General features: G+C 41.2%; 1 protein-coding gene across 3 annotated transcripts in view; it reads right to left on the bottom strand.

The window, feature by feature from the left end:
- Positions 1 to 23,360, bottom strand: part of PTPRM (protein tyrosine phosphatase receptor type M) — a 743,754-nt gene that overhangs the window by 244,405 nt on the left and 475,989 nt on the right. For all 3 annotated transcript variants that reach the window (XM_024763901.1, XM_024763902.1, XM_024763903.1), the window contains 2 exons: positions 20,759 to 21,032; positions 19,709 to 19,745 (listed from right to left, as the gene is read on the bottom strand). In XM_024763901.1, the coding sequence (XP_024619669.1) occupies positions 19,709 to 19,745; positions 20,759 to 21,032 (311 nt within the window). The remainder of the gene's footprint in view (positions 1 to 19,708; positions 19,746 to 20,758; positions 21,033 to 23,360) is intronic.

Raw genomic sequence — 23,360 nt, 5'->3', positions numbered from 1 at the left:
TCCCCTGCCTCGGCAGGCGGACTCTCAACCACTGCGCCACCAGGGAAGCCCCCGTAGCTCTATTTTTTTGAATGGAGCATGTAAATGTTGCCTTTTGCTCTGTGATATACTGATTTTTAACGCAAATAATGTTTTAAATGATTCACCACCAAGGAAAGTGATACTCCCTTCTGGAAGCCCTGGATTCCAGTCTGATAAGCATATGAGATGGGAAGGCAGCTAGACAAGGGCTACAGTTCCACAAAGGAGAGCGACCCCTCTTTCCCCCTTCCCCTTGGGGCAACCTTTCCAGAGAGAGAGAGACAGGTTATTTGATTAAGAATATATGGTTCCTAAGCTAGAAAAACCGTGGCCTGAGAACGAATCAGACATTCAAAGCCAAACCCAAGATTCTCTCACATGAAAACAATGACAACTCTACAAGCAGTACATATGTGCCTGCGTGTGCCTGTGGGGGGGGATTTGAATATGCTAGAACTTCAGAAGTCAATCTTTTTAAAGACTTTGGGCCTCCCCGTCAGCCCTCTGGAGACACTGATGAACAAGTTTTGACACTGATATTGTCAAAAGGGCAAATAAGATGAGGCATCTGGGTTGAAAGGACTGTACTTTTTCAACTTTCTGTTTTGGTCCTGGACCTTTCCCTTGATTCTCATATAAGGTCAGTAGAGTATTTAAAATAAGAATTCTTTCTCCAGAAAAGAGTTTTGTCTATGCTACATCTATCCTTGAAGTTTTCTTGATTTGCTTCCTCAACATCTTGCCCTGTTAAGATGCTGGAGGAAGTCCTGACTTCTTTTCCATTCTGACTCAGTACACTGGCTCACACCCATAAACACTTTAAAAACCTCTCACAGGGACTCCCCTGGTGGCGCAGTGGTTAAGAATCCGCCTGCCAATGCAGGGGACACAGGTTCAAGCCCTGATCCGGGAAGATCCCACATGCCACGGAGTCACTAAGCCTGTGTGCCACAGCTACTTGAGCCTGAACTCTAGAGCCCATGAGCCACAACTACTGAGCCTGAAAGCCACAACTACCAAAGCCCGCGTGCCTAGAGCCTCCGCAACAATAGAAGCCACTGCAATGAGAAGCCCGTGCACCGCAACAAAGAGTAGTCCCTACTCGCCACAACTACAGAAAGCCCGTGCGCAGCAATGAAGACCCAACGCAGCCAAAAATAAATAAATTTATAAAACAAAACAAAACAACAACCTCTCACAAATACTAAGCATTTTACAGTATTCTAAAAATACTTATTTATAGGGGAAAGTAGTTCAAAGTCAACCAAAAATGCACAGCAGTAAGACATGGCCCTTTGCCTACAAATTCTCAGTGGAATTCACTGGTTTCTTAGACATTAAGCTGTTGGAATTCATGTTGATGCCTTATGTTCTAAATGGTAGTCACGTTTTTCTAAAGCAAGTAAAATGCTGAAAACCAAAGTATCACAATTGGTATCTATCAACAATAGTCAGTGAATGGCTACAATGTTGTCTAGTTCCATGCTAGCCATTGAGGTAAAAAGAAACACCTAGTAAAACAGGTATTGTCACTCAGCTTTAATAAATATTTAAAAAAATATCCAGGCCTTTTCCATGTTAACTGATATCAAGTATGAATTAATATAATTTCACTATAAAATTGATACTATATATTCCTTACAGAAAAGGCAAGAATAATTTAACTCAGTGACATAAAATCTTTTGTGCAAAATCTCTATATTTTAAAACTGCAGGCATTCTTTTTCCCAGTATTTTGCACATTTTACCCAAATTTTAGTTTATTTTAAGCTCAAAACTTTACCTTCAGCATTCCTCTTGGATATGCACAATGCACTAGATTAATAACAAAATTATAAGGTAGATTTCCTAAAATATAAAATCTCAATTTATGCTTTTCAAGCCAGGAAGCTCTATGCCTTAAGCAAATAAAAGACAGTTAAACACGTTGTTTTATCTTCCTTTATCACACTGCTGATAGAAAGAGAAAACACAAAAGGATACTGAAAAATTAAATTGCTCTCTTACACTGAAAATCTTTTACACAGAAATTCTAAAGTTTGTGTAGTAAAAATGGAAAACAACACTATTTCAGGGTAATATATATCTTTTAAAATATATTACTTCTGAAACTAAATGCTTGACATTTGACTCAGTGTTTCCTTCCAAAAATGACAAGGAGAAAGGAACAGAATCTTCCCTGGCAGGCCTGTATCCTCTCACCATTGTCTTATAACTATACCATTTTATAGATGAAACTACCACAGCAAAATGACAAATACAACACATAAAAGAACAAAAAAGGGCAATAAATTACCAGTGACACTACAGCCCATTAAAAGGCACTCAGCTGCTGTTGCAGGAAGAATAAAAACTTCCCCTCACTTTATATTCTTCTCGATGAAAAGGAAATTTTAGAATCCTCAAGCAGCCCTTATAAGAGATGCTGAAATTCCAACCAAATTCTCCTCACGTTAACTGCCCATGTTGGCCTCTGAAATGTACAGCACCGATACCCTGTTCCCTCTTTACTAAGAAAGGCCCAAGACGGGGCATGTGAATTGCTAATCCTCTGTACTGATAGGATACTGCATTTGAAAAAAGCCAGGACACCTAACTAGTTGGAAAATGGTAGGTCTTACTCAGCCACTATTTCCAATATATTGATTATCGGCTTCAATAAAGAGTTTGGCATTTTAATTGATAAGGAAGCCTAAAGGAGGCATTTTCTTTGCTTAATTTTCACCCAGAATGCTCTCAAAAGGTCCAATCGAAGCTCTATGGCTCCATGACTGGGGAATAATAGGATAGTACGTTTAGAGCCCGACTGATTATAAGTTAACTTATTTCATTATGCACTTATCGTATTACAAAGAGTTCAAGAAACTGGTAAATTTGTTGAAGTGGGTTATTTATCGAACTGTTTTATGTTGGTCCTAACAAAGATGGTAGACAGAAGTTACACTTCCTTGAATCCTCATCTCTTAACGCAGAGCTCATCACCCATCAAGCTCTCCAAGGAGATGAGAGGGTCTTCAATGTGAAGGATGAACGAGGGAAGCTTGCCTCCTAAAGTACGGACAGTAGATGCTCGTGGAGCAGCGCAGAGCACAGCCACAACAGCTAAGGGCTTCAGGGACTGAAATGCTGCGACTTATTTTAATCAGAACTGAACTGTATGCCCTTCCTGGAAGTGCCGGACAGGAGGCTGGCCATCGGAGGCCCATGGGACACTTGGTCACGTGACACTCTGTACCTCCTGGAGACCCAGTCCTGACGGCGTGACAGTCAGGAGCCCCTCTCGGGGGGATGTTATTTTAAAAAAGTGGTGTGGAAATTAGTTCGCACCTTTAAGACCATTTTACCTTTTAGAAGTGAATTCATTCCATCGGAAAATGAGAGCTGGTCTCTGAGTACCTTTCACGTGCCCAGCTCTGAGTGGCAGGTTGTGGAAAGTATAAAGAGACATACAATACGGCCCCTGGAGTAGTAGATAAAACTATTTCCACACAGCAACGAAGAGTCTGAATGCTACAACTAAAAGGTCCCGCACGCTGCAACTAAGAGCCAGCGCAGCCAGAATAAATATAATTAATTAATTTAAAAAACCTCCACCTATTTCCACACACATTTCATAGCAGACACAAGCAACTATCTCCAGTACAACACTTTATGAGCCTAATGACTGAATTCTTTTTTTTTTAAACATCTGTATTGGAGTATAATTGTTTTACAATGGTGTGTTAGTTTCTGCTGTATAACAAAGTGAATCACCTATACATATGCGTATATCCCCATATCTCCTCCCTCTTGTGTCTCCCTCCCACCCTCCCTATCCCACCCCTCTAGGTGATCATAAAGCACCCAGCTGATCTCCCTGTGCTATGTGGCTGCTTCCCACTAGCTATCTATTTTACATTTGGTAGAATTTATAAATCCATGCCACTCTCTCACTTCGTCCCAGCTTACCCTTCCCCCTCCCTGTGTCCTCAAGTCCATTCTCTACGTCTGCATCTTTATTCCTGTCCTGCCCCTAGGTTCTTCAGAACCAATTTTTTTTCTTTTTAGATTCCATATATATGTGTTAGCATATGGTATTTGTTTTTCTTTCCGACTTACTTCATTCTGGATGACAGACTCTAGGTCCATCCGCCTCACTACAAATAACTCAATTTTGTTTCTTTTTATGGCTGAGTAATATTCCATTGTATATATGTGCTGCATCTTCTTTATCCATTCATCTGTCGATGGACGACTGAATTCTTGAAAGGGCAAAATATAACTGTCAGCAGCTAAAGGTGGTGGGACTTTATCTCAGTGAGCATATATTCAAGCAGGATTGCTGAGTTTTATTATCCTTTATGTTCTTTGCCAGTTTTGATTCATACGCATACCCTGGTGAATAGCGCTCAAAATAAATGCAGTGGTGATCTCGGGCAATAGGCTGAATGAAACCATCCCACCTCTAAGGTACTCAACGTGTTGCTAAGATGTGTTGGAACCTGTCCCTTTAGTTTCCTATCATGTGTTCTTTCATGCTGATTGTAGATGATCAATAACCCAGGGCAGGGGCTCAGACTGTATCAACTCCCTGGAATTTAGCTCTTCTATTTGTATCCACTCACCCTGTTCTTTTCCTCCAGGCTGGTGGATGATCTTCCATTTCTTAGGGTTTTATTTCAGTCTCTTGGCCTTTTTCACCTCTCCTCCAATGTTTCCAGTGCATCTGGGGTGTCTAGTGCAGACGTGAACCTGTCTGCCCCTCTTGCAAACACCTCAGTGCTTCCTACTGTTCTTGATCAAAGTCCGTACTGTAATTTACAGGGTCACGGTCGACCTCCTTTCACCTGTACAACCTGAGTGCTCACGCATCCTTCCAGCCACGGTGGCCGTTTTCCAATCCTTCATTCTTGCTCAAGCTACTTCCCAGCCTGGGGCCTTTGCACATGCTGTTCCTGCCACTGACTGAGCTACAGGTCAGTGAATAATCCTACCACCTTCATGCTGTAGCCAGTCCTTGGAGTTACACAATGTGGCTAAGACCTGCTTTCAGTTATGTCTTCATCTTACAGAGAACCTTGGGTCCACAGAAGGACAAACTCTGCCTCTCTGCATTTACCCTGCCCCAGATTACTGCTCACAAACAGCACCAAGGACCCACTGGCTGGGTCTGACAGGCAGAGGTGGAGAAGTGGACAGACGCAGACTGGGACTGGGAGTAAAACAGATATCGTTGCTGTGAGTGGGTGGGCCTCTCTCCAAACAATTCAGTGAAAAGGAAACTTTCCTATGGCTCTGGCCAAAAGAAACGGCTGATTAAAACTGTGCTTTTGTAAACGGGTTGCAAAACCATGAGTCTATTTTATTTGCAATGGAAAGGTCAACTGAATTAGAAATATATACTATAAAGAAGAGACATATTTGGCAATTAACATAAAATCAGTCAAAAGTAGGCAAAATAAACCAACGTCAAAAGATTCTCACCTTCATTCAAAATTTGTTCAAAATCTACCTATCATAGTGAGGAAAGCTATAAAATACCTAGGAATAAATTTAACAAGGAAAAGCATCAACTGTGCAGTCACTCAGTAAATAATTTTGAACACCCTCTGGTAGAACAGGAGAGACAGACAAAGCCCTGCTCCCATCACATCCTAGGAGGGAGATACAGAGTCATCAGGGAACTTCCAAGAGAGGCAGAGTGATGGGCTGGCCGGTGGCCAGGGGGCCACCGGGCCATGGACTTCGGGGACCACGGTCTAGGGAGGTCTCCCGAGGAGGTGACACTTGTGCTGAACCTTGGTGCTGAGGAGCAGCTGGTGATGGGAAGGCGGGGGACAGAGCAAGTGCAAACAGCTGGCGCAGGATCAGCTTGGTGATCTGGAGAAACAGAAGGAAGGTGGGCGCTGAGAGTGAGGGATGTGAGATGAGGATCTGTGAGGCCGGGCTGGAGGGTGCAGCCCCTGCACTGTTGATGCCAAGCTCGGAATTTTATTCTGCATGCCACGGGAAGCGCTTCGGCGGATTCTGAAGAGGAGTGACGGGGCCAGGCTTCGATTTCACACGCCAGGTCATCTGCGACCTGGACAATGAATGAGTAGGGAGTCGTGGAAGTGAGTCGGGGACCCGTCAAATGCCTGGGGGGTGGTGACCGTGGTAAGGTGAGATGTGGCTGAACTTGGAATATCTTTTGGGGGGAGACTAGACAAAAATGACTTATATATTAAAAAAACCCTCCAGAATTGTATTGAAAGTCGTACGACAAGATCTGAATAAATGGAGGAATCTATCGTATTTCCCACAGTGATGACGATGCATACATTTAATCAGATTCCAAAGGGAATCTCAGTGGCACTTTTGGGACCTGGCTACCTTGTGGGCACTGGACCTTCTTGATGTCTAGGATTTACCAGAGCTCGGCAGACAGATTCCTGCCCTCAGGGAGCTTCTGTTCCAGGAGGGGGACAAAGACGGTAGAAACAGAACAAATAGGCACAGAGGTGATAAGTGCTGTGAAGAACAAGGACGTGGTAGTGGGAGGGGACAGACTGTGTCAGGGAGACACAGGGAGAGAGGCATCGGGGGGTTGCACCCTTAGGAAGGCCAAGTGCTCAAGGCAGACCTCCCTGAGAAGGTGGGGTTTGAGCAAAGGCTGTAAGGGGTGAGGGGGTCAGGCAAGCGGGGATCTGGGGAGACATGTTCCCAAGCAGGGGAAGCTGGAGCGAGAGCCTGAAGGTGGGAGCTTGGCTGGTGTGTCTGAAGGACAACAGCGGGGACTGGTGTGGACGGAGGCAGAGGGAGGAGGGGGTCAGGGAGGGGAGGGAAGCCGGTCATTCCAGGGCTTCTGGGCTGCTGGGAGGGCTGGTAAGTAGACGGAGAAGGATGAGGGCTGGGGGATTTCTGACAGAGAAAAGGAGAGAATTCTAGTTTCATCAGAAAATGTCTTAAAAGCCAGCGTCATCAAAAGGTGATGATAACACTGTAGGAAGAGACAAAGAGGCCCTTCGCGCAATCTACATGTGAGATCTGAATACATGACATCATGGCCTTTCATTCCTGTGGGAAAGTAGTTGGTTATTTAATGATGAGACCAGCCTAACTGGTTGTTTCTCTGGGAAGAAGCTGGACCTCTGCCCTGGAAACACTTCAGGCCATCTCAGTGGTAACTTCTAGATGGATTCAAGAGTCAAAGAGAGAAAACACCCCAAATTCAGGGTCCTGGCTGGATAATCTGAGGGACGAGGAGACCTTCTCAGGCAGAACAAGCCCTGCAGTGGCCGGCTGGGTGGACGTAGCCTCTGTCACCGCTCAGGCAGGGGACATCACTGTGGCCAAGGTGCAGACCTCGAGAATGTCTGCCTGTTTCTGCAGTTTCTCCAGCGATACTCGGAAGGACGGGAACAGGCGCCGAGAAAGCAGGCTGTGGGGTTTCCTCAGGAGTCAGTGAAGGAATGCAGTGGGGTGTCTCAAACAGAAGGTTGTCCGTAAACAATGGAGCCGCTTCCTTCCTCAGTGGAGACCTAGCTCACTAACTTCCATGTGTTATATGTTACATTAAAAAAAAAAAAAAAAAAGTCTGTTTGCTTTAAGAGCCACGTTGGGGCGAAAGAAATTCCTTGGGGTTTATTTCCTGAGAGCTTTGCCAGTATACTGACAAAGATGCTTGCTGTGACCAAACTCTAGGTGGGCTCTTCTGAGCCCCTTTGACACAACGGAACATTTGTGTCCTGAGGACGATGCCCAGAAGAAGCTGGTCAAACGTCCTCACTTCCTTTCCCAGATGCCACCAGTCCAATGAGTCCCTGCTGTTCACACGGGAAGGAGGGAGAAGGGACAGGATTCTCTCTGGGGCCAAACCCCAGTCAGGCTCCTCTGGGTCCTCCTCTCCACCAGGCCCCCACCTGGGCCCACAGAGACCTGAACAAAGACGAACATAGTTTCTAACAGCTCAAGGCTGCATCCCTAGGCGACCCCAGACCCCCTGAGAAACTCAAGGCTGCCCAGAGAACGGATGCTGGTCCCAGCGACACCTGAGGACAGGGCCCTGGCTCCCAGCCTCTGTGGACAGGAGGACTTGACTTATTCCATAAGCACCAGTCAGCAAACCAGATGGTGTTACATAGACCAATGTTTCAATTCCCTGACCCTACTGATCCCCTATCACCCCTTTCCCACTCCCTCATCCTTCCTGTAAAGGCCCAGTCACCTCTCAGCAAATCACACTGGAGTGCAGCTCGACCCTTACAGGTCAGCAGTTACTGAAAAAATCTGTTTTCACCACTTTAGCTTATGTCGGGCTGTGTTTATCTTTATCCACACACACATCTCCTACACATATCTTTTCCAAAACTTCAAACTTTATGTGGGAATAAGTGTTGGCTAGTTCTCTATTTTTTTAGTACTAATTATATCTAGCAAGTAATTCTACATGCTGTGATGTATCTGATTTGTACCTGAATCCCAGAAGTCACCTTGTTTATAAATACTCTACAATACAGATCTTATCATTTTAGATGTATGTCTTAACCAAAACAGATGATAAAAAGTACTTGTTGAAGAAAACCATTCTCCACAGCATCTCAGAGCTGGCTGGGGTTTTAAATCATAAATAGAAATATCAATATAAAATAAACAGCCTAGAGGTATTTATAAAGTGAAGTAAAAAAATCTTAAAGAGAAATTTCTAGCATGCGCAGCTTTTAATTTTCCTCCCAAAGCAGTTCTATATTATAGACAATTAATAACGAAACTGAGGGAATGAAGTAGAAAGATGCATTTCCAGTTTCTAGAATTTTCTGTGTGCTCTCTTTAGAGTAGGAGTTTTGGGGTAAGACTGGACCATTAATTCAATTATATATTCTGTTCCCTTTCATAATCCCCTAACTATGGTGGTTTAGTAAATTGCTTTTTAAAACTGTGCGTTACAACCCATTAGTGGGAAATGAAATTGATTTAGTAGGTAGCAACTAAATTTAAAAAAATGAAATAGAATAAGATACAACAGAATAGAACAGGTCGGAATGCAGCTTATTCACACAGAGCAGCATTGGTAGGACAGTTTCTAAATCTTTTGCTTCAGTTAAACATCTGTGTATGTGTATGTGTGTATGTTGGGTGGTGATGTATTCCTACTGTTGACTGAGGACAAAAACGTTTAAGAAACAGCCCCAGTGTGATGACAGGCCTGCTTATCAAACATACCAGCATCCTGCATCTGAGATTCATTCATTCAGTGAATTAAATTAGCCAACATTTATGGGCACTTTTGCTGTGTCTGACACCTTCCAGGTGCTGGGAGTCAGTCACCGGGTGCTTGCGTTCTCTGTTACAGAAGGGAGGAGGGTCCCATCTACACCGAGGTGAACCGAACCAGCACGGATTACATTCTGGGACAACAGGATCTAGGCTGCAGAGAACTCACTCTCTTATCAAAGTTTCCTCTAAGTACAGCTTCCAATAGCATTTGTAGGGGCAAGATGTCAGCACAATTAAAACGAAACGGACCAGAAAATTGCCAGGCATTCAGAATGCATCCCTCGTGACTTCCTGTTGGTTTCCAGAAGGGCCTGTGTTGATCTAATAAACAATGGGTCACAGATGTAAAATGTTCAGAACTGTCCCACTGACCATTTTCTAAGCAACTCGACAGGAAGAGAAAGATTTTGAAATACACGTCCTTTCCCCCCATTGTTACAAAGCTGTTGTCTCTTCTCAACTACGAAATGACGAGCATGGTGGTCATGTTCCATTCGTAAGAGCATGTGTGCGTTTAGGTTTTGGTATCACTCATGCAAATATGTCTGATGCCAAGAGTCTGGGCAACCACACAAAGTAAACATATTTATAAGAGTTAGTAGCCCTTGACCTGGCACACAGAAGGTGCTCAATCATAAGGTTGCTAAATGTCAATCGGCGATTGAATGAATGAAGACTCGCGCTTGCAGTACAACTCAGGAATAAATCTATTTAAAAAAGACAGTGTTATTGCTATCCAAGTGGATGGCTGATGCAAACAGAAAATACAAAAGAAATATTACTTGAGCTTGAATTTATCTGGGTAAGAGTAACCATCACTAACAGCAGCAGGAAATACTGAAAAAAAGGACAAGAGTAGTTTTGTACTGGCTTTTCAGGCTTATTCTAACACTCCATCATTTTCATCCCTAATAAACCAAAGTAAATGGTGGTGATCACCTGCAGCCCTTAAAAGACAGCTGCCACATACTTCAGCTATGTATGCGTCCTCTGCAGACTAGTTACAAAATAACAAGGTACGATAGATCTGAAAGCTTTGGGAAGGAGGCTGATTTATGAAGTGTCTTCTTAATCATGGGAGTTTTAGAGAGAACACTATATTCAGAAGTTTCTCTTACTTTATTCCTAGTAAACCACGTGCTGAATTTGAAAGCAGTGGGTTATGGGGAAAGTCTCAAAAGGGGCTATTTAACTATATTCCCTACAAGTACTCATTTTATGAGAGTGAGGCCAACCTATTTTTAATGTTTGCTGACAAGACTGGTACCAGCTCAGACGTAATGGGGCAGGGGTCAGACTTGCTGAAGATCCCAGATTACCTTCAAGGTGGACACAGAACCCTACGCAGAGCACATGGGCCAGGCCTGAGACGTAAAGGTTTTAGAGGAGAGGACTTATGTAAGAAAGACACGATCCCTTAAGTACTTCAACTGTTGGGAGGAACACATCAGAAGTTCAGGATAAGAGAGTGTCTGCAACAACTGAACTTCAACCAGTAAAAGAAATATGCTTAAAAGAAACTTGAAAGCAAAGGCAGAACTGTTAGTAATAAGTTTATAGCTTTTAGGCCCTGAAACAGAGGGCTGAAAATATGTATGGAATTCCAGCAGAGAAAGAAGTAAAATTATCCTACAGTTCTTTACCTTAGAAAAAGCAGTCTATAATTTTCCTGAGTCTCAGCTGCTTTATATTCCAAAATAATAAGTTCACGGAACAACTTAAACATTCATGAATTCTTACTATGAGTTAAGCTTTACTTTTTTTTCTTAAATGTTAGGGTATATGCCTTAATCTCATACACACAAAACAGTTGCAGGAGTGGAAATTCTATGGAATGCAGTTGCATGTTTCTTACTTGGCTTCCTCACGCCTATAACTCATGCAACAAACTACCATATTGGAGATGCCTCTGAAAGCAGAACTTGAGTCCTGCTCCTGTGACTGTGTTAGAAACCTTGACGATGGCTTGCTTCTCTTGCAGGACCAAAGCTGGTCTTCTGGCATTCTCTAACCACTCACCTTTGATATGCAGTAATGTACTGGATTCTTTTCCTATATAAGTTTATACGTTTGTCCATATACCTTTAGATGCAGTTCAAATGGACAAGCTAACTTCTCTTGGTATAAAGAGGCACACAGTTCAATCCCACGACTCAAAGCCATTCAATTTTTTTAAAACTTCCCTAAATTATTCGGTGCATTTGACTTGCAGATGTGTCTCTGCTTGCTATAAACAGTGTGCTTTGAAACAAGGATCTATAAGGAATGCAGTCAGCTCTGCTCCAGTTGTAGGAACTTGAAAAGCTGTTTGAACAGCGGCACCCCAAACATCTTTGGGTGGCTTCACTTAACAACACTGGCAGACGAGCCTGTGGATTGCTAAATGGGTGTGCAAACTAGACCCTACAAGGTGAAAATAAACCCCTCACGTTCAGATCTCGACGCCTTTCTGGATTAATTTGGATAACTGGGAAAACATCTTTACGTGTTTTGATTGAAATCCTCTTTGATGGCATTGCCATTGCAAATCCAGCAAATTTCATTCTGTATAACATTAGGCTAGAAAGGAACATACCGACAGACACACAGACAATGGGATCATGCAGCGGGGCTGTGCTGAATGCAGGGGTATACATGTGCACACAGAAGAGGCCGAGCACACCACTTAATTTAACGCGGGCACAGGTCTGTACCGAGAGTCGGAGACATCGTCAACAAGCCTTAAAGCGAAGGAGGAGATGTAGAGGGGAAACGAAGCCGAGAAAAATGAGCAGGAAATGGGCAAGATGACTCATCTATACTTGAAGGTCTGACCTGTCAGCTGGTCGTCGCCTGCAGCAGGGGCGATGCGAATGTGAGGTGTCGTAAGCTGAGTCACGATTATCGCAGCTATGGCAAAGGAAGATTCCCAGGTCAGCATGCATGAGGGAAGAAAAAGCCAGACTGAAGCTAGGCTAGCAAGGAGAATCTCCATCCGCATATCACATCATCTCAACTTTCTTCCAGCAACAACAAAAAGAGAAGGAAAAAGGAAAACAACCACAGCGAGCCATTGAATTTTCTGAGTTTGTTTCCCTTAAACAGGCTTTCATCAGGCAGTTGGATTTCTAACCATGACACAGTTGCGAGCTTGGGCTGAGACTGTGGACAGATTGACTAAAGGGGGGAAAAAAAAGCAAAAAACAAGGATCTAGATGGAATGGTGTTTTCAACTGCTCCTGAGAAGGGGGTAGAAAGATTCATTGCTAATTCTGATGAGCCAAACTTGAAGTTTTCAACATGTAATAGGTTATTTAAAATTCTTCTGCTTAAGTCACAATATTTTCTCTTCTTGCTAAAATCACCTTTGTGAAGAATATTATCTTCCTTCACTAAAAACATTTTTATGTAGAGAAATTTCTCTGATAACTAAATTTCCTGTAGAGAATTTCCATTTAGGAATTTTATTTTGTCACATTCAGGGAATGAAAAAAAAAATGCATCTCAAAACATCAGTTAAAAAAAAAAGACTAATCATTGCCTTTGCTATAGTTGTCATGGTTAACATGTGACCAGAGAAATGATTAAGATTCTTGAAGCAGACCAGGCCGGCTTCTTGGTTTGCCTGAACAGCTCAGCAGTTGAGTTTAAATGGTTAACATTCATGACACACAGATATTGAAAAAAAAAAGAGAGAAAATTAAAATGTCACTTCTAACATGATACAGCTGGAAAATGATGCAAAGAAAAAATATTGGAAAATTAAGGACAGGCTTACATGAAAGATGCCTAATTTACATGGAACAGCCTGGGTGCTATCAGAAATGTGGCAACAAGTAAGGAAAATAGATCATCTACCATCTGCAGACAATTATAAACTCAAAACTGCTGGTACATAATAGTTTGAAATATCCCTTTGCACTGTTCAAACAGTGTTGCTCCTTGTAACCAGACAACAGAGGCAACTGGGTTTAAAAGTGGTATCATCCTCTTTCATGTGTTACTAATGAAAACTTTTTAGTTTTGCTCAGTGAGATGAATAAACTAACAGTTTGGACAGAGAATGGAGAACTCCCAAGATATCACAAAGATAATTTTCTTGGTATGACACAGTATGCAAAATTGCATAATAAACTGTAAACAGTAAAATGTTATTTCTAAGACTCGTGACAAAGTTGGTACCAATTCCAAGTTTACGCACAGAACACTTGCTTGGTCATAGATACTCTTGCTCAACCAACATTCCTGTGCAGTTTTCCATTACTTACAGGAAAATTTGACCTACTCTACATCTGAGAAACGTTACATTGTTTCTATAAAAATAGAACATCTATCCCATACTGAAATTGGTAAACAATATGAACAAAAAGATATTTGAAAAGAGCTATGTCAGGCAGCCCTGTATTCACAACTCAAAAAGAAGACAAGTTACAAACTGAGGCTCAAAACTCAAATGGAAAAGTCCACAACAGGGATCGGGAAGGATTTCTATCTGATCTCTGTGTTCTGCCTTGTAAAGTGTTCCTTTGTGACAATTATTCTCGGTTACAAGGAAAAAACTTGATTTTGTTACAAATTACTGTAAAGTAGGGGTCAGCTGGCCCACTGCCTGCTTTTGCAAATAAAGTTTTATTGGCAGAGTCACGTTCATTGTTCACCCATGATGACGGCGGCCCTTCCACAGCAAAGGCAGGGCTGAGGGGCTCTGATGGAGACAGTGTGGGTCGGAAGCCTAAGATATTTATCATCTGCCCTTTACAGAACAACCTGCTGCACTATGTCTTAAAATATCAAAAGAATGCATTATGAAAGAGAATATCGCTGAATTCCTAGGCTTTAAAGATGGCGTCTGGTGCTGATAAGCTTAGGGTCTCTTTTAGGTACAAAGGTGCGCACGGGAGAGTAAACATCACACCTGGTGTATCGGCTCCTAACCTGCCGTTTCAGTTACAGGTGGTGGTATCTTCTGGAATTTGAAGACCCAGTATTTACCAAACTGGGTTTTATATGACTCTAGGGCTCCTTGAAAAATGAGTTTGGATCAAATAAATTTAGAAACTCTAGGGCTGAACAAAGTTAAGCAGGTTTCCTTTCCTTGGGAACTTCTCGGGGGCCTTAATGCACTCATGATATACATTATGGAGACTTTCAGGTCGAGAAAAGGAAATATTTTCTCTACAAAATGCAGAGCGACAAACGCGTATCATATTTACGTTTCTATTTCTAAACCCATAGCTAAATGATGGCAGATTAGCATATATGAGCAGCCTTACTATATAATTTGTTTGCTTGTGTGTTGAATATGAGTAATTAAAAGGAATCTTAATTAGCTTTACATCTCGACATTCTTTTCAGTTCTTTTTATCAGTGTACTTTCATTTTGTACCACTGTGGCCTAGAAAGGATGGCGTTTCTTTGAACAAAACAATGAACAGAAAAACAGTGTAGAGAAACTTCTCAAAGAGCCTAGTGATTAAAAAAAGAAACATTCACATTTCTGAATATAGTTAGAAATTGTATCAGAACAATAGAAATCCTTCAAAGTTTCCTGAAGGTCTCCCAGCAAAGCACATTGCCATACAAATGTAAGTTAAATAAAAGACTACACTTAAAAACAGTGGAGCATTTTTGCACAGAAAATTCACCTTAAAATATGACATTAGAATAATGGTTTTGTTTTCTTTTTCTTTAAGGTTTATATCTGACTACTATAATACTTTTGAAAATAATTTAGCATGTGGTTTTCATGCAGTTTTTGTCTTGATTTCTAGCTATACTGCTGTTAGTCAAATCATAGCAAGGAGAGGAATAAGTTAATACATATGACATCCCCCCCCATACACTAAAAACAAAGAAACAAACAAAAACCTCAAAACTTTTATGAACTCAAAATCCTCAAAATTTAAAAAGTGATATTTTTATGTATCTATGTCTGGAAGTTTTAAAGATTACACTATGCCTAACATAATAGGCACTTAAATATTTTTTATCCTCTTAAATTTGTTGAGGCTTGTTTTGTGCCCTTGTATGTGGTCAATCCTAGAGAATGTTCCATGTGCACTTGAAAAGAATGTGTATTCTGGGTTTTTTTGGATGAAATGTCCTGAAAATATCAATTAGCTCTAACTGTTCTATTGTATCATTTAGGATCTCTGCTGCCTTACTGATTTTCTGTCCAGAAGATCTGTCCATTGATGTGAGTGGGGTGTTAAAGTCTCCTACTATTATGTATCCCCACCAATTTCTCCATTTATGTCTGTTAGTATTTGTTTTATGTATTTTGGTGCTGCTATACTGGGTACATGTATGTTGACAAGTGTAATATCCTCTTCTTGTACTGATCCTTTTATCATTATGTAGTGTCCTTCTTTATCTTTCTTTATGTCCTTTGTTTTAGAGCCTGTTTTGTCTGATATGAGTATTGTGACCCCTGGTTTATTGTCATTTCCACTTGCATGAAATATCTTTTTCCATCCCCTCACTTTTGATCTATGCGTGTCCTCAAATTTTTTTTTTAAATAAATGTATAACAAGAAAGCTCCCAAATGGCTATATTGTCAAGGAGAAACATAGCTGGCATCATGTCATGGAAAAAGTTATTTTATGGGAGATTAATGCAAAGTATACAGTTTAAACTAATTATTATATCAATTAGAATGACTATACCTCATTTAATACAAGAAATCTAATTTACTGACAAGACAGATTTTTACTTTTAAGTGAAAGTAAAAGTTTCCTGTCAGTTTAGAATTGATCATCAACAAATTCTTTACAATTGATCACTAACAAATTCTTCCAAAACTAGCAGAAAAGAGTTTCCACGCTACTAGTTACCATAGGCAGCCATAAGGTATGTGAAAGTTAAGGAAAACATATACAAGCATTGCTAAGACATAGCTGGATCAAGTGGTGTTAAACAGAATTCAACTATAAAAATGTGAATGTGATTAAAAATCAAAATAAAAATTAGGAGAATCTAAAAATAGCTAAAAGCCATTCTATGTACGCCACCATAAAGATTAAAAAGAATCCTGTTGGGAGGGTAACCCCAAGACATCAAGTATATTGTCATCGTATGCTGTCTTTCTTTTTTTATTTTTACAATTTACTTTATTTAGTTACTTTTTATAAATTTATTTATTTTATTTTTGGCTGCATTGGGTTTTCATTGCTGCATGCGGGCTTTCTCTAGTTGCGGCGAGTGGGGGCTGCTATTTGTTGCAGTGCATGGGCTTCTCATTGCAGTGGCTTCTCTTATTGCAGAGCACGGGCTCTAGGCACACGGGCTTTGGTAGTTGTGGCTTGCAGGCTCAGTAGTTGTGGCTCACGGGCCCTAGAGTGCAGGCTCAGTAGCTGTGGCACACGGGCTTAGTTGCTCCGTGGCATGTGGGATCTTCCCAGACCAGGGCTCGAACCTGTGTCCCGTGCATTGGCAGGCGGATTCTTAACTACCGCGCCACCAGGGAAGTCCTGTATGGTGTCTTTTTAACTCAAGAGATAGAATAGTCTGGGGTGAGTTTGCCTATAGCTAACCACATATACTTATGATGAATCTAGGTATATAAATTAAAGGAGGATACATAAAAATACAGGCAATTCCCCAACATATGGAGATATGTAATGACGCACCTTAGGTATTTTCTGGTGTCCAATTTTTTATGAGGCTTTATATTTGAGATGATTAGAATCAAAATGTACCCTTGGAATATGATTAAAATAATCACTACATTAAATTTATAACTAGCATGAAATATATCTTTAAGAGACATATCCGTGTTTGAAATTACAAATTAGTTCCTTGCGGAAAAAAATCCACCTCCATACTTTCTCTATAAAGATACTTGTCAACAATTGTTTCATGAGAACACTGAAATCTTTGTAAATTCAAAATGCTGCTCAGGAAAGTGGTTTAGTATCTGAAAATTCAATTAAGCCACTATATTGTCAGCGCTAAGTGGCAAAAACAGTCAAGATGCTTGAACTCTTTTAAATTTCAAACATCTTTATGATATGGTACCAGTAACACTGTCAGACCTGCCAATTTCTCTGTTTTGATGAAGTCATCAAGATGGAATGGCTTCCTTCATTGCAAAATCAATTTTAGTATGAATAAGCAAAAAATTATCTGATTATAAAGGTGATGAAACATTATACAGTGCTGTAAAGGAAGGTTGCTGAACCTGTACGTATAGAAATTCATGAAATAAAATGGTACCAAACAGTGTAGTTTTCACCCAGCAGGAGACTATCTCCTGAGGTTCCCTCCTGTGCTGTGATTTTATGAATAGGAATGACAAAGTGAGGCAATGAAAATTAAAATTTGTTTCCCTCTTCCCCCCGAAAAGGTTATTTGGTTGGATAGAGTTTGTTGCTGTGTAAATGTTTGCAAATGACTCAGAAAATATGCTGTGTAAATGTTTGCAAATGACTCAGAAAATATGAGCAGAGAAATATTTAGTCAATCGGGTCATCTGATTGCCTAATCATCCTTTGGTGAATTGAAAAACAAATTACAATATTGATTAAATCTAGCTGATGATACAAGAAAACGATCCAAATCACCATCTAATTCAATCTATTGTGAAAACAGCAAACATCACATTTCCATATTTACTAGTGTTGTTTATATAATTATTTAACTCTGCACATGAACAGGATGGCAGATATTCTGTTGTTTCCAGAGTCAACTGGGTGGTGACTCAGTTCTAATAAAAAGGAGGACAGATACTTATATGCTGCAGAACTACGACTGGCCAGAGGTTCTGCTGGGTGAAAAGCCATGAGATACAGGGAAACACTGGTGTAGGAGGCCAAATGCTTGGGATCAAGCCTTGACACACAGATTATTAGCTGAGTGACCTTGGCAAGTCAATTCATCTCCCCAAATAATGCATTTTCTTTGTCTCAAAAATAAAAATAGCAATACATGTCTCCCTTCTCACAGTAACTTAGAAGAAATAAATGAGAACATACATATGAAAGTAATTTTAACTTTCAGCTGTGATGTGAAACGCAAGGCATTATGAATCAGGCACTCTGGAACTGGGTTTTCTGTTGAGACCTCAAGGGTCAGCAGAATTCAATAAAGCAATCCGAGCATGGGCCTTGATCGGAGGCCTGAGAACGTCGATACCTCATTCAAAGGCCTTATAATACTGTGATAATTAATAGTCAACAGTGAATTACAGTTTAGAAAACACATCAATATCTGTAATCTCATTTTTAAATTAATTTATCCCTAGAATAAAGGCTCTTAATCAGGTACAATATGATATAAAGAATTGAGTGTTTTAAAATCAATATAAGGAGATTCTTGGAAATAGAGCTATGAGCCCATGAGGACAAACAAAATACAAATAAGGTGAGTACCTCCCACAAGGCCTGGCACGTAACATGAAACCAAGAAGTGTTTGCCAAGTTAATGGAATAAAAAGGTCATGTTTCTTCAAGAAATACGAATTCAATGAGAATTTTGAAAATGCTGATGGGCACCCATGATATATTCAAACTAAGCTGCCTGAGCGTTAAACAGCAAAAACAAGATACGTTCATCCAACAGAACTTGTCAAGTGACCCCCTATGAGCTGACGAAACCTGGTGCCTTCTGCCTTCTTGCCGTCCTTCCCAAATTCAATCTCCCAGCACTTCCTCCCTGTCCTCATGGTTCCTCTACCGATCTGAAAGAGTGCGTTTAACTGCAAGTGTTAATGTACACTGCCTCGTTTTCCTGCAGCATCGGATGTTTCTCGCGGCATCTTCTCAAATACTTCCACATGGGACGGTAAAAGCGCACTGCGAGGTTGACGAGATGATGTTACAGTACGCGCACACACACATGCACACGCGTGCACACACACGCACGCACACACGCACACACACCTGCACTCTTCTTTAGGAGGCCCTGTGTGGTGAGCTTATGCTGGTTCATCCTAATCTACCTTTCAACCTCCATCACATTTTCTCAGGATTGTAACCAGGCCTGGGAAACACAAGGTCCACAATAACATCACCTGGTTCCTGGGTTCACAGAGACACACATCCCCAGTGAGAAAAGCCCACGCAGACTCTACAGACCTATTATAACCAGATAATTGCTTTAAAGCAGCAGCAGGTATTTTACTATTATGCATCTGAACATCGTTAGACCCAGTATTACTATGTAGGGTGCTGTGGTTTATGCCACAGTAGAAACGAGATCATATAAAAAGATTCTATTTTAATAGGAATAATTCTATTTTAATAGAGGTTTTAAAAAGATAACCATTGAAAACTGCTTTGAAACACAGCAATGTGACTTCTCATTTAAAAGAAATACCTGTGTGAAACACAGTCAAATTTAACTGGCCTACAATCCTAGCACACACCTAGGAGCACACACTGATTTCAATGACATGAACATTTCAAGAAGTTCTGAAACGCCATCTAAACTCGTAAAGGACAGAAGACAGCAGAGCTTCACACAATTTCAACCTACCTTTTGTGGCCACTTGGACACAGTCTATTTTGGTTTCCTGTGTTAAATAAAGAGGGGGAAAAAAATCACTATTCATGTTTTATGTGAAACAAATAAAATCTCTGCAGTTCTCTTTAAATACGGATAAGGGAGGTTCTCATTGTTCCAAGTGTGGCATTAACCACACAGAGATTAGCACTTGGACTGCGCTCTGATACATTTTCCGGCTCCAGTGCTGGCGGTGGTGCTGGTGGACACCCTGGGAGCAGATGGCGAGCCTGGAGTTACACACAGAACGCCTCTGCCAGGTGGCCCCCCTGGCTTCCTCCTCCGGACCCTCACTGGCTCCCTGTGCAGACACTCGTGGGCAAAACCTGTGCCCCTGATTTCCCCCGCTTCTCACTGGCCAAAGGCAGTGATGGTACCGAGACCCATGCTGTGAAGGAGGAAACCACTGTCATATCTGGAAAATTCACCCTTCCTTCTAAGGAGACTTTCCTATCTCATCAGAGCTCTGGGTTGGTCTGAACAGGAAAGGGAAAAAAATTCAAAAACAACTTGATAGTTTTTATTTTGTTTCTATCTCATCTTTCCAAAGCTGTTTTCTCTTAGAAAAAAAAGAAAGATAACTAATTTAGTCCCAGCTATAGGAAGCATAAACTCTTGTGGAACCAAAGAAATGGTACAGAATATGCTGAAAAGACAGATGCTGTGAATCTCACAAAATTGTAAATGAGCGGAATGTACGTGTTAGAGCTGTACTATTTCCCTGTGAAATAGTAGGCTAAGCAGAATTACTAGCCAACTTTTGGTAACAAGTAAAAACTGAAAATAAAAACCATCATGTTGACAATATCTTCTTCCTACCCAAACAAATATGAATATATGCATTTCTTCCCATGAATTTCTCCAGGTGAAAATAATTTTAAAAAGAGCAAATAAAACACATTTATTCCAAGTAAAAGCACACAAAAGCATGACTTTCCTTCTTACTGCTACCTTATGTGATCTGACTGTGTTCGCACTGATAACACTGAATGGCCTAAGTAAACAGCCATTTATAAAACTTACCCCGTTGGCTCTGCTAGCAGCTTGGAAATAAATTCTGTAGCTTTTATGGGGAAGGAGAGGGGTGTTCCAGTATCCATTGTATGTCTTATTATCACCAATAGTAAAAGGCTGAGCCGATTGGAGGCTGTTGGCTGGGAATTCAGCAGCGAAGTAGTACTCGGAGTTCAGGAGAGAAGCATTCTGGAAGTGGATGGGCACCGGGTAGCATTTTAAGATTTCTGTTGTTTTTTTAGCTCTTCGAGGACGCTCTTCCTCGACAACTATTTGGTAGACACTAGAAAAAAGAGAGTATTATCAGTGATAGTTTCGGATAACAGAGTTGATTCCCATGGTCTTCAACTGTGGAGACCCACAGGAGACCCCAAATAAAGAACACACTGGATAGAGCCAATAATAAGTGCTTAGTGCCTAATGGACACGGATTCAACACTTGCTCCATGACAGAGAGGGAAAGTGCTTAATGCCTTTGCACAGAACTCTCTTACCCCCAAATAAGACAACTTCTGGAGGGAAAGAAAATTTACCATAGTTAAAACATTTTTATATAACAATCTCTGCTGTTTATGTGAGCAGGACACCAAGGTAACATTCTTCTTACATGTAACTGAAGATGAATTTGTAGAAAATGAACTCAGTTTACCTAGTCAATGAACCAATCAATATTAACCGTAAGTTTATTAAAAAAGGCAACGTAATATTTTCTTCGGTGACATCTGTATGATCGTGTGTGAAGTTTTATCAAGTCACAAGATACAATGTGTGATGATTCGGGTTAACCCAGGTGTAACTTCCCATATTTTCTTCTATTCCTTTGTTTTCACCATATTCGGTCAGTGGAAAGTGAGGACATCAGAAAAGCAGAGAAAAGGCACTGGAATTTCAAAAGCCAACACCCTGGGGTTACAAGTGGTTTCTAAGAGTAAACCATGAACAGGGCTACTTGAATTCTATATAAAGATAAGATGGGGATGAGTATCCTCAGAAGATGCCTGTGAGACAGATGTCCCCACCAAGGAGTGGATCTCCTGGTCCCTACTCACCTTTCCCTCCCCACCCCCCCCTCCAATACCTGTGAGTTTCGAATTAACCTTAGGAGAAGAGGAGAAACTTTGAAGGGATGGACTTCTTTATTGAGCTACATACATTTACTAGAATGATGAACTGTTGTGCAGTTTGGCTGGGGAAAAGAAAAGTTTCTAATACTGAGAAAAAACAAACCTCGACAACAGCTTTCAAAAACTGAATCCAGACTAGATTGCAAGTTCTTCTGACAAGGAGATATATCTTTTTCTTACTTTGTCAGAAAAGCACCCTGACTCCCCGAGCAACGCTGTAACCCTGGGGCTGCTCAGCACAGCCACTCATTAAAGCCGGGGAAACAGAATAGAAGGGAGGTGCCTACCAAGGCCAAGAGCTGGGGTCGGCCCGGAGAGGTCCCTCCCTGTGCCCCTGTCCGTGTGAACTCTGAATCTGCACCCAGTGAATCTCCTGTTTCTGGAAGTACAACCACTTAGCACATTCTATTTCAGTCATGCAACGCAGCTGCCGTTCAGTTTGTAATTCTGTCCAAAGAAAAACTGACGGTTGTACAACATCAGAATGACTGCTCAGTAGGCAGGGAGTCCAGCGGGCTTACAGTGTAAATAATGATAAAGGGACTTCTGAGCAGGGATGTAAACTTAAAGAAAAGAAGAGAAATATGACTCTTACTTCCTAACATCAAGACTTTCTATTGGTCCCGTAAGATGCTCCACCAAATCTTGCCGAGTTCTCACTGCAGGGTGTATCCAACATGGAAGGAAGAATTTAGGAAGGACCTTCCTTTGGGGGTGGGGGGAACAAGGAACACAGGCAGAGACAGAGGGGGCTTTGATTTCACTCCCGCTTCTCCCTGACCTCTTACATCTACAGTCAGATGTGGCGATTCCACTATATCTGCAAGTTCTTTGGCATTTCTCCCACCAAGTATGGCGTTGGCTAACCTTGAAGATTGCATGCAACCAACAGAATGTAACAGAGGGACAATGTGTAACACTCAAGGCTTCCGTTAGAGAAGTGCAAACATCATTAAGAAAGTGTGACTGTTTTCCTGCAACGCCTTCTGTCAGGGTAGCAGACACTGGCGTGTGCATCCCCCTAGACTCTACTCCTAATTCTGCTAAAACTGGGGTTTTAAATTAACATCTTTGGTTCTTATTTTTTTCCTATGAAATGAGAGAATTAGATGGGTCTCCAGGGTACATTTTATATTTTTTTTTAATTCAGAATTTTTATTCAGCATACAAGAACTACTCTCACAAGATGGATAAATCAAAGAATAATTAATTGCTTTGCAAAGAGATTCTCCATTAAGTAATTTTTAACACTGGCTTTCTTCTATCAGCAAGCTTTTCCAATTTACTTGCTATAGGACATGATTTTCAAAATTCCACTTTAAAAACAACTTCTGGAAAGCCTAGTATACTAGACAAAGTAGAAATATGAAGATTTATGCGAAGAAAAAAATTTGCAGAAGTTATTCCATACAGGAAGTGCTAGGCCAGGAGCCTTGCACATGTAGGTTTTGTTTTCTGGTTTTACTTGTGAGAAAACTGAGGTTCAG

Source organism: Neophocaena asiaeorientalis, unplaced genomic scaffold (assembly GCF_003031525.2).
Source record: "Neophocaena asiaeorientalis asiaeorientalis breed wild unplaced genomic scaffold, Neophocaena_asiaeorientalis_V1.1 scaffold110, whole genome shotgun sequence".
Lineage (NCBI taxonomy): Eukaryota > Metazoa > Chordata > Mammalia > Artiodactyla > Phocoenidae > Neophocaena > Neophocaena asiaeorientalis.
The sequence above is the reverse complement of the archived record's forward strand: the minus strand, read 5'-3'. Positions and strand labels throughout refer to the sequence as shown.